Genomic DNA, 18,697 nt, shown 5'->3' with positions numbered 1-18,697 from the left:
GGCAATGTGGAAAAAACGGGACGAGGGGAAGTGATACATATGAGGCGTCGCAGTGGTGAAGTGCTGGGTAAGGTAGATCCCATGGTATTCCAAGAGGCGTTGTGTTCACTGGTTGAGGCCTTGACCTTGACTGACTTCCAGAAATCAGGGAGCTTGCTTAACACTTCCGCTTGAGTCGAATGGGGCCGCTTAAATTCAACTTCGGGACAGGAGCGGGGCTTCATGAGACGGTGACGTGGAGGGTTCATGAGACGGTGACGTGGAGGGTTCATGAGACGGTGACGTGGAAGGTTCATGAGACGGTGACGTGGAAGGTGAGGTGGAGAGGTGGCGAACGAGGTAGCAAGCGGAGGAGGTGATGGTAGTGGAGTATGTTACGGGCGGGCCATAACAGTACTAAATCAAACAAATTGACTCCAGGCATTTTGAACAAACCAATCACCCTTTAAGGAAGTGCAGGATCTCATTATAGTGAAACTATTCTGTAATGAGCATTTAGATGTGGCCCCTTGAAGATTTGGCTTTCCTTTACCAAATATGTCTGTGGTGCACTTAAGATGATCAGAGAAGAAAATATTCTTGCTTTCCATTGAGTGTTCTATTTGCCTTTTTTTTTTTTTTTTTTTTTTTTTTTTTTTCTCTCTCTCCATTAAAGATTACTTCTTTCTTGCTACTGTGAAGCACACAAGAGTGCATGGCAGGTGCAGAAGGCTTAGTTTTCATTATTATTGATGGTGAGTAAATGACTTCAGTCACCTGCCTACTTGACCTATAACGTAAGGCTATGACTGGTCAGTGTCACCTTGGTAAGCACAAAGGGCAGAGTTATCATGTGTTATATTATATACATCTAAATCATTATATCTGAAGGCATTATGTAATTGAGGTCACAAGTAGGTTGATGTACACATCATGCCCCACTGCACCATCCAAAGGAAAATTAACTGAATGGAACTCAGTTTTGTGCCTGATATAATATGATGGAGTTGCTGGTAAAGCACACTTCTGATATCTAATTATCATACAGAATGTTCAGTTCAGAAAATAATTCTCTTTACGCTCTGGACAGATCAAACATTATGCAAGGTAGAATTAGCAAATGCTTTGTCTAAGACATACCTGATCACATACTGTCTGGATTGCAGAGAACCTTATTTTTTCAGTTGACACCAGCACATTAAAGTTTTTGTCTACCATTCTTACTGGAAATATTTGTTTCATATTACTTTATATTCATTTCCCTTACAGGTACATGTGACAAAGACATATGGGATCCAAGAGTGGCGAGAGGACATAAAAAAAGTATTAATGACAGCAGGTGGAGATGGCCAGTCAACAGTGTTCTTGTTGACTGATACACAGATCAAAGATGAAAGTTTTATTGAAGATGTCAATACCTTACTTAATACTGGTGACCTTCCCAATCTTTACACCAGTGAGGAAAGAGCAGATATTCTGGAAAGAATGCAGGCAGAGGCTAAAGATGAAGTAAGTGGTATAATATGCACAATTTCAAAAGGTAAACAATATATCTATAAGGTTCAAAATTATTACGATTGACAAATTTTCACATAGCTCATTCATTATCATGTGATATAATTTTTATGTGGTGCTTTGATGTGTAATCTGTTTAACAAATGCTAAATCAAAGACTAAATAAGTTTCCAATGAAGGACCATAACCCAGGTTTTTTTTACACTGAGTATTTATCTTCCATCTTTGAAAATTCACTAAATTTACTAATCAATTTGGTCATCTCACACTTACTATGCATATTTTCAGTGATTTTTCTTTTATGTATTCAGTCTATATACCTCTCACTTGTTTGACTAAGAAATTCTTTGACTTTCTATAGTTGACCACTTTCTAACTCTCTTTCCTTTTGTGATCTTTTCTCTTAAAAACAATGTTCACCACCATCCTGGTGAACTAGTCTTTAACTTTGCTATCTTTCACAACCTAGTGCGACTGTTACAATACCATATTCATGTTTCTGACTGTCTTGGAGATAGTCCCAACATTACTGCTCTTTCTTGAGCTCTAATCCTCCTTATGCTGTCACCCTGTCTTCTCTGTTAATCTCCTCCAATCACAACCTCATATCTGTATCTTGTCATATCATTCCAATCCCTCTGCAGCATCCCCCCAAATGGAGGTGCCTTTGGCATATTGCTAATGCTAATTGGGGGCCACCTGACTATGTACTGTTTCTTTCTCAGCGACCTGTCTTTTATGAGTGCATAACAGAGATGATGGTATTGGATGTGGAGGTATACATTCCTAACTCTATTTCTCATCCTAAATCTCTCAAACCTTGGCTTAATACAGTCTGCTTTAGTGCTGCACATGATAGAGAGGCAGCCCACCAAAGGTATTTGAGCATTCCATCACCTGAATCTCATTTAGAATTTTGCCAAGCCTGTTATACAGCTAGCCAAAAACTCATTCCAAATTAGAATGTCAAAATCTTTCAAGATCTAAGTTCCCTCAAGATTTCTGGCACTTAACCAAAAAATCATCTGCAATAGCTTTGCTTCTTCGAAGATCTTTTCCTCCTTATTTCAACTTGATACCCTCTCTATGCTAAAAACTCTATTGTGAATGGTTCATAGCTTGTTCCTGCATCTCTCTATCCTCTGATAGAGGAGTAAAGTAATTTTTGTGTGTATGTGTGTGCGTGTATGTGTGATCTTAGTACTAGTATTATCCTTGTATTAAGGAAATAAAACCAAGCAACAGACTATGTAGCTGTATTGAAAGAAAACTTGCATCATATTACTTACATATTATAAATGTTAACTTGAAGGATAAAGTGTGGAGATTGGGGATTGCCTCTCCTATATTTTTGTACTTTCATTAATACAAGGCAGTCTGTCATATCTATGTACCTTTTGTGGTGGATATGTCTTGTATACAAACTGGAATTCGGAAATTTGTTCTTAGTGAAATGCATAACAATTTCTTACATAGCAGGGGCAGAAGATGGATTTATCTCCTGGAGCACTGCTGAGCCTCTTCACAGAGAGAGTGAAAGCTAACTTACATCTTGTAGTCTCACTTTCTCCATTGGGTCACACATTTACTTCTCGTCTGCGTATGTTTCCTTCTCTGGTCAATTGCTGTACAGTGGACTGGTGAGTGAAATATATGTAACTATTTACATCCTTTATTTTAGCATAAATTAAATGAGTGAATAAATCAGTTAGTTAATGAATGCATGAATAATGCACAGAGAAAATTACATTACATTATAAGGGCAATCACCCTTATAGTCAAGACTTGATATGGCATTATCATGGGTGAAACATTATGGATATACTTATAGATACTGTATAAGATAGAATAACACTTTATAAAATGACTGAAGGTTAATTTATACTGTGATACATTTAGTGGCCATACGTTGAAAATTGGTGGCATCTTTTCATATATATATATATATATATATATATATATATATATATATATATATATATATATATATATATATATATATGCACTTTTTTTAGTAGAGCTTTAGTGATACACTGCTTCATTAATGTACTGTAATGTAGATAATATGATATATCAAATAAAAGTATTTTTGACTGTGTTGCACTCAACAAACAAGGAAAGGACACAGTGTTGCTTTGCTGGGAAGTTTTGCCATGAGATGAAGGGGGAAGAAACCAAATGACACACACACCACCAGACTGCATCACACTACACCAGATAACAACCACATACTGAGCTGTACTCAGTTGGCTTAGCCTGAGCCTCACTGGTGGTCACCCTATCCTAGGAATACATACAACATTGCTGGCATGTTCAGTCGGCTTTCAAAACTCCTTGGATAAACCGAACATGTAGTCAATTTACCAAGGGAACTTCAGTTGGTATAAAGGAGTCAGTTTATCCAAAATTTAATGAAGTTAAAGCATCTTCCATACTTATGCACTGTGCCAGTGATTCTACACTACCTGGGGCACCATACCATTAGGTATATTCCTGCCCAAAGCCTCAGCCCCACCCATGCTCAAGCTCACTCTGGACATTTACATTACAAATAAACAAACAACTAAACAAATATACATACACACTACCCATACATACATACATACATACAACATACGTACATACAAGTGCAATAATCTTCCACTTCATCTGCCACTATGAAACAAGATAGAGGCAAACAACTCCACAGTTTATTGTCCAACATGGGCTATTTCTTGTCAGAGTTAATGGGAAAGACAGAAGTCACATGTGGCAATTTTGGGCCTCTTTTTTTTTTTTTTTTTTTTTTTTTTTTCATATAAAATGTAATAGCATATAAAAGTGATTAACTTTAAGTTTCAGAGACACTTGAAATGTTAACACCCAGTCATGATGATACTCAAGAAGGATTATCACAACAGGACAGATCTCATTAAGCCCTCATCCTGACCTCCCACTGAGATCATGCCTATTAACATCCCTTGAGATAATTAATTGATCTGTGTGGTCATGCCAAACCTTACATGGTCCACCTCTCATTCAAGCTCTTCAGAGCTGAAATTCCCTCCAAAACATTCAGTCAGCTGAATGAGCAGTGGCAAAAACTTGTGATTGTTGGCTGGCTGAAAAAATCTGGATGACTGTTTAAAGTCATCAGGACTAAAAACAACCCAATAGGATGCTTGAACTGTGCATCTGTGTGTAGTTTAGTCTATCAGAGATGATGCAAAGATAGTGTCTCAACATCTATTGGGGAAAAAATTGTGAAAACAAAATGTTGACAGGTTTACTACATGGCCTAATGAAGCTTTGGAAATGGTGGCCACAACCCTTCTAGAAGACATAAAGCTTGAAGCTCCACTGCTTGCACAGTGTGTTTCTGCATGTCAGTATTTCCACCATAGTGTGCAGCTCCTTGCCAACAGGTGAGTGACCCATCAAGTATTTTAGATAATGATTTAATGGTAGGATGAATATATTAAAAGAATTAACATAAATTTAAGAAATAACTAACCTTTCAATAGAAAATTTAAAAGGGATCAATTTTTGTTTAGTACGTGTATCATATTCTGGAGGCTTAAGGAGATGCAAGTACAATTATATGAAAAAAAAAAGATTTTAAGGGAAAAGTGTGTGTGTTTGATGTATTTACTTAGTTGTATTGTAGAGGGTTTGAGCATGGCTCATGGTGTCCTGTCTCCATGTCTCCATTTATCTAATTTTTCCTTACAGTTATGCACATTATGTGCTGTAACAACTTCATTAACCAATGCATTCCACTGTTCCACTGTTCTGTGAGGAAAACTCTTTTCAATATCCTTCACACACTGCCTCATCCTGATCTTCTTTTCATGTCCTCTTGTTCTTCCATCATCTTCTGTCAACTTTCAACTAGAAGCTTAATAAGTTTGATACACATGACTTCCCTGTCCTGAACCCAAATTGTCTGTTCGATATGACATACTCCTCTTCTAGAAATTTAACCCATTTTTTTGTGATAATTATTTCACACAACTTCCCCAAGACACTTGTAAGTGACACTGGTCTGTAGTTTAGTGGTTCAGTTGCCTTTTCTCTTTTAAATATTGGAATTACATTGGCTCTCTTCCATTCTAGTGGAACTTTCCCTTCATTTATTGAACTTGTAATTGCGTATTTCCCAAATTGGATCCAGTAATTGCTGTTTACATTCTTTTAACACCCAGCCTGATACATCATCTTGCCTCATTGCTTTTCTGGCATCCAGATTATCCAATAATATTCCAATATCCTCTTTGTGCACTGAACTCCTGTAATCCTTGGCAATGCAATGTCCTACTAGGTTCTGTAAAATCTTTGTCTGCAGTGAACACCATTTTGAAGCTCTCATTCATAATTTCACACATTTCCTTCTCTATATGGTATGTTTTCCCTTCTTTGATTAATTTTTCAATTGCTTCCTTGTTCTTTGTTTTGCTGTTTATAAACTTGTAGAAAGTTTGGGCTCATCTTTGCTTTTATTCACCACATATTTCTCAAAGTTTCTTTCTTCCTCTCTCCTTACTCTAATATTAATATTCATTTCTGGCATCCTTGCACTGCCATCTGTTATGGTCATTTCTCTGTTTTATGAGTTTCTTCCATGCTTTATCTTTTGCCTTTTTATTGTATTTTCCAATATCCTTCACACACTGCCTCATCTGGTCTTTTTTTCATGTCCTCTTGTTCGTCCATCTTCTTCCATCAACAGCACTAGGTCTTCTTTGTCTATCTTTTCAATATCATTTACTATCTTATACATTGTTATTAGGTCCCTGCATTCTCTTCTATCTTGTAAGGTAGGCAGTCCCATTTCCTTTAGTTGTTCTTCATATGTGAGGTCCTTTAATTCCAGCACCATCTTTGTAGCAATCTTCTGTATCCTTTCCAATTTTTTTATTATCCTTTTTAGAGCTCAGAGACCATACCACTGCTGCATATTCCAGCCTTGGGCATATCATGCTTGTGATGATTTTTTTCATCATATCTTTATCCATGTAATGAAATGCCACTCTTATATTAGTCAACATCCTATATGATAGTCCAAATATCTTGCTTATGTATTTATCAGTGCTCAGATTTTCTTGTATGATCACTCCAAGATCTTTTTCCTCTTTAGTCTTCATTATTTGCTCCTCTCCCATCAAATAGTTCCATACTGGTCTTCTCTTACTCTTTCCTAGTTACATTATGTGGCATTTCTTGGCATTAAACTCCAATTTTCACTTCCTGCTCCATTCTTAGATCTTGTTGAAATCTTCCTGCAACAGCAGACAGTCCTCTCTGGTTTTGATAACTCTTAGCAACTTTGCATCATCAGCAAATAAATTTATGTAACTGTTTATCCCAATGTGAATGTCGTTTACATAAACTTGAAACATAATGGGGCATTGACCCTTGTGGCACTCCGCTAGTTACTTTACTCCAAGATGAGTATGTATCTCTGATCACAGTTCTCATTTCCCTATCCTTTAAGTAATCTCTTGTCCATTCAAGGGTCAGTATGTGTCTGTGTGTGTATTTACCTATTTATGTTTTACAGGGCCCGAGCTAAGCTCTCTGTGCCCTGTCTCCTTGTCCATTCCTGTCATATCTCTCTTTCATCTGATTGACACACACCATGTCAACGATATCACTGCTCAGTTTATTCCACTTATCAACGCTACGATGCAGGAAACTGTATTTTCTCACGTCATTTAGACAGATGCCTTTTATTAGCTTTTTTCCATGTCCTCGGAGATGATTACTTGTGGTCACCTTTATCAACTCTCTGTCCAGTATGTCAATCTTGTTCACCAATTTATACATAGTTATCATGTCTCCTCTTGTTCTTCTCTCTTCTAATGTGGTCAGCCCCAGCTTCCTCAGTCTTTCCTCATAGTCTAACTCCCTGAGTCCTGGTACCATCCTTGTTGCCAGCCTCTGTACCCTTTCCACCTTCTTCACATTTTTCTTCATATGCGGTGACCAGACACAAGCTGCATATTCTAACTGGGGTCTTATTAAGATACATAATATCTTCTTCATCATTCCTTCATCTAGGTAGTGGAACGCAAGGCCAATATTTTGAAGCATGTTATATGTTTTCAAAAAAATCTTGTTAATGTGTTTCTCCGGTGACAAAGTGTTTTGCACGGTTACTCCTAAGTCTTTCTCCTCATTGGTCTCTTTAATTTTCTCATCACCCAGCCTGTAATCCCAGTTTGGTCTGTATCTACTTCCCATTTTCATAACATGGGTCTTGTCTATATTAAATTCCATCTGCCACTCCTTAATCCACTCATATATTTTATCAAGATCTTCCTGTAACTTGTTACAATCTTCCACATTCTTTACTCTCCTCATAATTTTAGTATCGTCCATAAACATGTTCATGTAACTGTCAATTCCTACTGGCATATCATTAACATAATCAAAAACATGATAGGACCAAGCACTGACCCTTGTGGAACTCCACTAGTTACCTTCTTCCACTCGGACTTCCTTCCTCTCACCACTGTTCTCATTTCTCTTCCCATTAAGTAATTTTCCATCCATTTTGCTAGTTTATCATTTACTCCTCCAATCTTCTTTAGTTTCCACATCAGTCTATTGTGTGGTACTTTATCAAAGGCCTTTCTCAAGTCCAGGTAGATAGCATCCACCCATCCCTCTCTATGTTGTAGTATGTCAGTCACTCTTGAATAAAAACATAATAAATTGGATACGCACGATCTTCCTTTTCTGAAACCAAACTGTCTTTCACTCAGAATGTTTTCACTTTCTAGATACTCACTCCACTTAGCTTTAATTACTTCTTCACATACCTTGCACAATATACTAGTCAACGATACTGGTCTATAATTTAGCGGTTCCATTTTACTACCATTCTTATATATAGGCACAATGTCAGCTCTTTTCCATTCTTTCGGGACTAATCCTGTTCGTATGGAGGTTTCCACAATATCAAATACGGGGTTCAACAATTGATCCTTACATTTATTTAGCAACCTCCCAGATATGCCATCAGGCCCCATTGATTTATTAATATCTAGATTGCTTATAATTTTCCTTACATCTTCCTTAGTAACCATGATGTCCTGCATTTGCTTTATTTCCGTAGGTCTTCCTCCCATAAAATGCTCCTCCTTTGTAAACACTTTGCAAAAGTTGTCATTCAAAATTTCAGCTATATCTCCAGCATCCTCATATACTTCTTCCCAATTTTTTACCTTTACTATTGCCTCCCTTATATTTAGTTTTCCATTTATGAATTTGTAAAACATTTTTGGGTCACTATCACAGTTTTCCACCACCCTCTGTTCATATTCCTTCTGTGCTGTTCTCCTTACTTCAACATATCTATTCCTTGCTGTTTTGTAAACTTCTCTTGATAATACATCACTGTTTTTCTTAAGTTTCTTCCATGCCTTTTCTTTGTTCTTTTTTGCTTCTTCACAATTTCTATTAAACCACTGTTTATTATTTAAAGTCCTCTTTCTGTAATATGGCACAAACTTTTTCACAGCAGAGTTATACAAATCTATAAATTTATCGTATTTCAATTGCATATCCCTTTCCTGGTATACCATGGACCAGTGTGTGTGTGTGTGTGTATGTGTGTGTGTGTGTGTGTGTGTGTGTGTGTGTGTGTGTGTGTGTGTGTGTGTGTATTTACTTAGTTGTAGTTTTACAGGGCCTGAGCTTTATGCTCGTATGGCCCCGTCTCCATGTCTACACTTATCCAATCTTACTTTAAAAGTATGACATCTGAAGCACAAGATCGCATAGTAAAAAGCTAAGGAAGGGAAGATGTCTAAGAGATATTAGAAAATATAGTTTCCTGCAAAGATGTGTGTGTGTGTGTGTGTGTGTGTGTGTGTGTGTGTGTGTGTGTGTGTGTGTGTGTGTGTGTGTGTGTGTGTGTGTGTGTGTGTGTGTATTTACCTAGTTGTAGTTTTACAGGACCTGGGGTTTACACTCATGTGGCCCTGTCTCCATATCTACACTTATCCAATTTTTCTTTAAAACTATGCACACTTGTTGCTAACACCAATTCTTCACTCAAGCTGTTCCACATCTCAACACATCTTTGCGGGAAACTATATTTTTTAATATCTCTTAGACATCTTCCCTTCCTTAGCTTTTTACTATGCAATCTTGTGCTTCGGATGTCATATTCTTCTCTCAGGATCAGTTTCTCATTATCCACTTAGTCCATTCCGTTGATCAATTTATAAATTTGTATCAGATCCCCTCTCTCCCTTCTCTGTTCCAGGGTTGGTAGATCCATAGCCTTTAGTCTCTCCTCATATGTCATCCCTTCATATTCTGGAACCATTCTTGTAGCCATTTTTTGTAGTCTCTCCAGCTTCCTTACGTGTTTCTTTTTATGGAGTGTCCGCACTACTCCTGCATATTCCAATCTTGGTCTTATTATAGTACTTATCAATTTCTTCATCATTTCTTTGTCCATGTAGTGAAATGCTATTCTAATATACCTTAGCAAATTATATGTCTCTGAAAATTCTATCAATATGGCTTACCAGTTGATTATTTTGTTCCGTCGTCACTCCCAAATCCTTTTCCTTTTTTTACTTTCTGTGTGTGTGTGTGTGTGTGTGTGTGTGTGTGTGTGTGTGTATGCATGCATGCACTTGTGTGTGCCTGTGCCACATGTTTGTGTGTCCATGCCAAAAGTACCATGTACATATACAGGACCTATTTACATAATACATTACACATATCATGTCATGGATTTTCAGATAAATCAGGTTGGCCTTCCCCACAATTGGTCCAACTCTTGTGTCTTTGTGTGTATGTATAGCCAGACTGCATAAAGTGTGAGCTTGTGAGGTATTGGCAGTCTGGAGGGTCACCCTTTCCTGCTAAGATGCCATGTTAGGCTAAGGGAACACTCAGCAGTGATGTGGAACAAAAGTTAGAAGAATTTAAAAGAAACAGAAGGAGAGAAAGAAAGTTAGACAGAAGGTAAGGAGGTGGAGTGGCGTTAGAGAAAGATGGAATTGGCCATTATAACAAACGGAAAGTTGTATTTTTAATTCATCTGTTCTTGCTGTGTAGCCCCTGTTCACCTAGGAGCAAGTAGGTATTGGATGTAATTTGAGGGGTTGAGGCCTTGCATTCCCAGTGTTGGGGAATGTGGTGTGGTCTCAGTCTTACCCAAAGATCAGTCTATGAGCTCTGAGCTTGCTCTGTAATGGGGAAGGCTGGCTGGATGACTAGCAGGCAACCATGAAAACAATACAACACACACTCTTCGCAAGTTTTATTATAGGATCAAGATTTTTCTAGTGTCTGTTTTTATAGCTTACTGTTGTATTAAAGTGACTAATACAGCATGTACTGGCATGAATATAAATTTTATAGAGTTTTTTGCAATTTCTTGTATAGTTTTCTACCTTCAAATTTATCTTTTCTCCCAAAAGACTTTATATATTGTATTGCATTATGATAAGTAATTCTTAACTTCCAGCATTTTAATAGATATAAGACACATGCAGCTAGTTATAAAAACACATATAACTCCTAGTAATTAGAAAATATGAATTATGCAAATTCTGATATCTCTTTGATGGAATAGGTTTCAAGAACACTTACGCCGAAGACACTATGTGACACCCTCCTCCTACTTGGAATTGGTGTTTACCTTTCGGCAGCTTCTAATGCAGAAAAGGCAAGCAATCCTCACTCTACGAGACAGGTAAGATCTTGTGTATAATTGAAAATAGATTTAGGAATAAGTGACAGAGTTCAAGGATATAGTTATTGAATTATTTGATAGAGAAATATGGTTTGTATGGAAAGAAAAAATAGTAAGAGAGAGTAATGAAGTGATGTTTCACAAAATTTGTATGGCACAGCCTTTAGTAGCCAAAAGTTGGATTTTCTTTGAATCTGGTGAGTTGTGTCATCTGAAGGTTGACCATGGAATGCTTGAGTGTCTTGAAGGCCTAGCTGGGATTTTGTAACCACACTGGAGGCCTACTAATGTTGGTCTCTATTTAAATAATTGGTTTTTAGGAGGAGTAATATGCACTCATTTTGTCCTGTCTTAAAATTTAGTATTGCAGTAAACCCTTGATGCTTGTTAAAGATATCACGGAATGGAGACACCCAGAGCATTGTAAATCTATGAGCATGGAATTTGCAACCCTTTCTCAGTCTTATACATTCTTAAATGTTGATAGTAAATACTGTATGCATGAATATAAAGAACAAGACTACTTTTGGGATAGTGTACCCAAACAAAAGAAACATGATTATATATATATATATATATATATATATATATATATATATATATATATATATATATATATATATATATATATATATATATATATATATATATATATATATATATATAAGACAGCCCAACACATGCAAATTGTACAAAGGAATGATTGGTTATGGTTGGGAAAAACTGATTGTACTGCTTCCAGCAGTTATTTATGATAATACATGGTGTTCCCCATGTGTACCACAAACACGTTCTCCTCACAACTGTTCACATACTTCCACCAACCAATCTTCTCATTTTACATTCTTATAGACAAAGTCACCCATAATAATTTCACTAGTATTTATGAAAATATCCACATCATTTTCCTTGTGTTCTTAGTCTTTTCATTATATTCTTATGTTCTTCAAGAATTTGTTTTTGATTGAACATATATCAGACCAAAATCCATAGTATCCTTCTTTTTGCTCCATCTTCACTTCTATCACTTTTCATCTTTCAAATGTCATCACATCTGTAACTGGGTCTCTTTTCACAAGTATCTTCTCTCTTCCACCTTGTTTTTCTTCCTTTTATAGTTTTCTACCTATGTATTTTCTTTTTCTTTTTAAAGTTGATGTTAGTTGAGTGGGATTGACAATTGTTTGTTGCCCTGTTGATCATGTTCTTTCCCACAATGCTAATGTGGGAGAGGATCCACTGAAGATGGATGTCATTGTCAGCAAGAGATTTGTTTGTCAAAACAGAGAGAGTGATCTGTTTTCAGAGAGTGGCACTGAATAAGTTGGAGGCCAAAGAAGGAATGGGTAAGATGGGTGACTGAGCATGGGGTGTAAGCAAATTTGAGCTTGGTGCAGCGTAAATTGTTCAAATTCTGTGATAGCAAAATTGAAGACTGGCTCACTTGTTTGATCAGTGAAGGGAGAGGAAAGTCAAAGCTGATGGTGAACATTGAAATCAGTCAAGATGTGTTCTACTTGGAATGTCTACTAGTCAGAATTTGTTTAGCAATCAAAGATGAAAATGTGAAGATATTAGTTAATTACTTCATTAATGTTATAGAATAGAAAAAAATTATCGTACATATTTTCATATTTTTATATGATGTGTGATGTCTTTATTTCTTGGAATAGATATGTAACTGGCCTAGAAAAACTGAAAGAAGCAAAGCTGTTGATCACAGAGCTACAGGAAGAGTTAAAGCTATTGCAACCACGTCTGGTGGAGACTTCAGCCAATACAGAAGCTCTCATGATAAAAATTGAACAAGACACTATACAAGTTGAGCGCAAGAAAGAGGTAAGAATCTCTCTCTCTCTCTCTCTCTCTCTCTCTCTCTCTCTCTCTCTCTCTCTCTCTCTCTCTCTCTCTCTCTCTCCTGTTCTGATATCACTCATTCAAACGTTCCCCTAACATCATCTAGGTAGTGGAATGCAAGACCAATATTTTGAAGCATGTTATATGTTTTCAAAAATATCTTGTTAATGTGTTTCTCCGGTGACAAAGTGTTTTGCACGGTTACTCCTAGGTCTTTCTCCTCATTGGTCTCTTAAATTTTCTCATCACCCAGCCTGTAATCCCTGTTTAGTCTGTATCTACTTCTTCCCATTTTCATAACATGGCTCTTGTTTATATTAAATTCCATCTGCCACTCTTTACTCCACTCATATATTTTATCAAGATCTTCCTGTAACTTGTTACAATCTTCCACATTCTTTACTCTCCTCATAATTTTAGTATCGTCCAAAACATATTCATGTAACTGTCAATTCCTACTGGCATATCATTAACATAAATCAAAAACATGATGGGATCAAGCACTGACCCTTGTGGAACTCCACTGGTTATCTTTTTCCACTCGGACTTCTTTCCTTTCACCACTGTTCGCATTTCTCTTCCCACTAAGTAATTTTCCATCCATTTTCCTAGTTTATCACTTACTCCTCTAATCTTCCTTAGTTTCCACATCAGTCTATTGTGTGGCACTTTATCAAAGGCCTTTCTCAAGTCCAGGTAAATAGCATCCACCCATCCCTCTCTGTGTTGTAGTATGTCAGTCACTCTTGAATAAAAACATAATAAATTGGATATGCATGATCTTCCTTTTCTGAAACCAAACTGCCTTTCACTCAGAATGTTTTCACTTTCTAGATACTCATTCCACTGTGCTTTAATTACTTCTTCACATACCTTGCACAATATACTAGTCAACGATACTGGTCTGTAATTTAACGGTTCCATTTTACTTCCATTCTTATACATAGGCACAATGTCAGCTCTTTTCCACTCTTTCGGGACTATTCTTCTTCGTATGGAGGTTTCCACAATATCAAATATGGGGTTCAACAATTGATCCTTACATTCTTTCACCAACCTCCTAGGTATGCCATCAGGCCCCATTGATTTATTAATATCCAAGTTACTTATAATTTTCCTTATATTTCTTTAGTAACCATGATGTACTGCATTTGCTTTATGTCCATAGGCCTTCCTCCTGTAAAATGCTCCTCCTTTATAAACACTGCAAAAGTTGTCGTTCAATATTTCAGCTATATCTCTAGCATCCTCATATACTTCTTCCCATTTTTACTTTTCTATTGCCTCCCTTTTATTTAGTTTTCCATTTATGAATTTGTAAAACATTTTAGGGTGACTATTACAGTTTTCCACCACTCTCTGTTCATATTCCTTTTGTGCTGTTCTCCTTACTTCAACATATCTATTCCTTGCTGTTTTGTAGACCTCTCTTTATAATACTTCACTGTTTTCTTAAGTTTCTTCCATGCCTTTTCTTTGTTCTTTTTTGCTTCTTCACAATTTCTATTAAACCACTGTTTATTATTTAAATTCCTCTTTCTGTTATATGGCACAAACTTCTTCACAGCAGAGTTATATAAATCTATAAATTAATCGTATTTCAGTTGCATATCCTCTTCCTGGTATATCACAGACCAGTCAATTTCATTAAAGAACTCTCTTATATGGTTATAATTTGCCCTAACATAATTTAATTTTTCCTCCCTGTGCTCCACACTCTTTTCCGTGCTTAATTCCGTATCCAGCTCAAAACTTAGGACATCATGGTCACTTTTCCCCAAGGGACATTCATGTTCAATTTCCTCTTTTAGGGAGATGCCCCTGGTAAATACCAAATCCAACCTTGCTGCAACATCTTGTCCCCTGCACCTTGTTGGTGATCTCACCCACTGTGTCATCAAGTTATTTGTTACTACGTTTAACAATTCCTCTGCCCACTCACCACCATTCACCACTTCGTAGTCTTCCCACACTATTTCCTTACAATTAAAGTCCCCGACTATCATCACTCTATCCTTTCTGATGAGTTCCTGCTTCATTCTGTCTAGAGTATTTCTCATCACCATTTGATACTGTTCATAGTTCCAAGTGTATGTGTGTGTGTGTGTGTGTGTGTGTGTGTGTGTGTGTGTGTGTGTGTGTGTGTGCTATTTATTTTTTTTTTCCATTTCGTAGACAATTTTATGGTTATGATATTATATGACTTTATTATACTCTTGCTTAATTTGTCCATGAATGTGAACCTTTCATTTTTTTCTTAGAAAAATGTTTAATCTAACAGGTAATTTCTTTTTTTTGTTTGGCAGTTGGTGGCAGCAGATGAAGCTGTTGCTAATAAGAAATTTGCAGATGCCCAAGCTATTAAGGATGACTGTGAGAAGGAATTGGCTAAAGCAGTTCCAGCTCTTAATGCTGCCACAGATGCTCTCAATACACTCAAACAGGATGATATTAGAGTAGTCAAGGCCATGAAGAATCCTCCCTCAGGTGTCAAGTTGGTAAGAGTATGGCCACCAGCCTGTCTGTGCACTTAATTTTTTAATAATCAGCCCACTTATTTTCTCATCATTTCACAAATGTATTAGTACTTAAACCTGTTATCTTTCAATTCTTATTAGCTTTTATATCATTCATGTTATTTTGCTCACTGATTCTTACCAGGGACTAAGATTATTTCAAGTAATGTATTTCATCATCTGCATGCAATTCAACTATTTTCATCAGGCTGCATGGGAGAGCAGAGTACTGATAATGTTTCACCTGACAATTCAGAACAAGCAGTGTATTTGTTCACACACATTAACAGTTTTAGTATAAATTTGAAAGTTGAGTGATAAGATTTTATCTTGCATGCATTCGTAAATTGACACACACCCACTTCCGACACTGCGCATAGAGGACGTCATGAATGGCTCCTAGGGAACATGCTACAACAGGCATTGAAGCCTGACCTAGACATATGTACAGGGAGATAGGGGGCTATAGAATTCTCCTATCTCCATAATAAATAAGTTTTTGGGTCGTACAAATGGAAATAAAATGGGTAGAGGAACGGAACTGAGTGGTGCAGCCAGGTGTATGATGCAATGAAAACAAATGCCATCGAATGAAAATCAGCTATTTATTGAACTGCCTGTAGGACTCAGGAGATTAACCGAGGACAATATGGATAAAGAATTTTTTTGGATTTAGAGACGAAAGAGGAAACATGAGGAGGTTGATCAGTGTAGAAAGAGAGTTATGGTACTTGAAGGAAGTGATGTCGAGTTTAATGGACAAGCAGGACAGACTGACAATGGAAAACACAGAGCTTATATTGAGATTAGACGAATGTGAGAAGGTCAATGTAATCAATCAAGGGTTGAAGGAGGAGATACAGGCAATAAGGAAACAAAATGATATACTAAAAGTTACATGTCAAGACTACAAAAACTCCTTAAGGAGCTTACAGGAAAAAGTACAGGATGGGATTGAGGACAGGGTGGAAGGTGGATTGAGTGAAAACAAGCTGAAGAAATCACGAAATGTATGGAAACAAGAACAAGTAAAGTTAAATTTTCAGAGGTAGTAAAGAGACAAATTCAGAAAAAGACAAGACACTGTAATAAAAGTAATTAAGGAGAAAGAAGATCTAGTGTGTGATACAGTGGATAAGAGGAAATGCTTCATGATTTTTGGGAAGAAGGAAAAAAAAATCCAAACAAGTTCATGAAAGAACGTGAAGAGAAAGAATTGGCTAAAAATATTATCACAAAGGTCCAGCACAGCACACAGGAGCTAGATCAAGAGGTGGAGGAAGTGATCTGGTTAGGAAGATACAGTGAAGGGGAGTAGGAGACCAGTGAAAGTGAGAATGAGATCCCAAGTGGCGGTAGAGGAAATTATGTCTAGGAAAGGGAAGTTGGCCGATGATACTGAACACAAGGATATATGGACAAAAAGAGATATGAACCTAGAGGAGAGGGAAAAGGAGAAAGTGCTAAGAAATTGAAGCTAAGAAAAAAGAGAGAAAAGGACAGAGATCGAGAAAAAAGAATTTTTACTGGAGGGTTCTGGATATGAGACTAAAGAAGTGGTATCTACAGAAAAAGGAATAGGTCATGGAGGAGGCAAGAAATTAAGAGTGACTTATACTAATATAGATGGGTTATTATCCATCATGTTGGATGTTAAGAATTTTTTGAAAGAAAAACCCAGATGTTATGTTCATTGTTGAAACAAAACTAACAGCAGAGATCCATGTTAATTTTAAGGAAGAAGGATATAATAGCTGGAGAAGAGACAGGAAGGGTAAAGGGGGAGGAGGAGTGCTAATAATGGTTTGTGATAATATATGTGTGGAGGATGTGCAATATGGTGAGGGAAAGGTGTAGGTAATATGAGTAACAATCAAAACAAAGGAATTAGGAATAAGGAAAACCATAGTCACATATGTGCCACCTAAGACAAGTACATGGGCAACTGAGGAACATAAAGATATGCAAAGAGAGATGATTAAGTGCTTAAATAATATGTTGAGAAGAAATGGAAGAATACTTTTAGTTGGAGACTTTAAATAAAAAAAAAAATTAACTGGAGAGAGATGGAAGTAATGGATAATGCTGGACAGTGGAGCAAAGAAGTATTACAGTTGACTATGGTAAATACAATGGACCAGTGGGTGGAGGAGTCAACAAGGTACAGGGGAGAAGAAGAACTAGTGTTACTTTACCTAGTATTCACAAAGAAACCAGAGGCCCTCCCAGCATACAATACCTCAGTCCAATGAGAAGAAGTGATCATGTGACATTAGAGCTAGAAATACAGGAGGAGGATGGGATAAGTTACATAGAGAACTACAAAAAAGAGATTGAATTATGCAAGAGCAGATTTTGAAAAATTAAGGAACTTTTTTGCTGACATTGAATGAAGAAACATTATGTACAAAAAGACAATACAAAGATAATATGAAATGTTCTTACAGAAATATAATGAAGGTGTAAGAGTTAAGAAAAAATTCACTCTTGGTACAATGTTACATGCACAGATGTGAAAAAGGCAAAGGATAAAGCTTGGAAGAAACTCATAAATCAGAGAAATGAAAATAACAGACAACAGTTTAAGGATGCAAGAAATGAATATATTAGAGTAAGGAGAGAGGAAGAAAGAAACTCTGAGAAAGATGTGGTGAGTAAAAGCAAAGACAAACCCAAGCTTTTCTACAAATTCATAAATGGCAAAATGAAAAACAAGGAAACAATAGGAAAAATAATTAAAGGAGGGAAGGCATACACATCAGAAAAGGAAATGTGTGAAATAATGAATGAGAGCTTCAAAATGGTGTTCATTGTAGAAGATTTTACAGAACCAAATAGAACATTGCATTGCTAAGGACTACAGGAAATCACAGTGCACAATGAGGATATTAGAAGATTATTGGATAATTTGGATGTCAGAAAAACAATGGGGCTGGATGGTGTTTCAGGCTGGGTGTTAAAAGAATGTAAAGAGCAGCTACTGGATCCAATTTGGGAAAGTTCCTCTAGAATAGAAGAGAACCAACGTAATACCAATATTTGAAGGAGGAATGGCAACTGAACCACTAAACTACAGACCAGTGTCACTTACAAGCATCTTGGGGAAGTTGTGTGAAATAATTATCAAAGA

At 36.7% G+C, this 18,697-nt stretch overlaps 1 protein-coding gene across 5 annotated transcripts in view; it reads left to right on the top strand.

Moving 5' to 3' along the window:
• The window catches only part of LOC123519062 (dynein axonemal heavy chain 3-like), a 386,884-nt gene that overhangs the window by 330,922 nt on the left and 37,265 nt on the right, over positions 1 to 18,697 (top strand). For all 5 annotated transcript variants that reach the window (XM_045280233.1, XM_045280235.1, XM_045280232.1 and 2 more), the window contains 6 exons: positions 1,249 to 1,488; positions 2,971 to 3,134; positions 4,758 to 4,898; positions 11,075 to 11,194; positions 12,868 to 13,033; positions 15,358 to 15,549. In XM_045280233.1, coding sequence (XP_045136168.1) covers positions 1,249 to 1,488; positions 2,971 to 3,134; positions 4,758 to 4,898; positions 11,075 to 11,194; positions 12,868 to 13,033; positions 15,358 to 15,549 — 1,023 coding nt within the window. The remainder of the gene's footprint in view (positions 1 to 1,248; positions 1,489 to 2,970; positions 3,135 to 4,757; positions 4,899 to 11,074; positions 11,195 to 12,867; positions 13,034 to 15,357; positions 15,550 to 18,697) is intronic.

The sequence above is a fragment of the Portunus trituberculatus genome, chromosome 44 (genome assembly GCF_017591435.1).
Source record: "Portunus trituberculatus isolate SZX2019 chromosome 44, ASM1759143v1, whole genome shotgun sequence".
NCBI lineage: Eukaryota > Metazoa > Arthropoda > Malacostraca > Decapoda > Portunidae > Portunus > Portunus trituberculatus.
The sequence above is the reverse complement of the archived record's forward strand: the minus strand, read 5'-3'. Positions and strand labels throughout refer to the sequence as shown.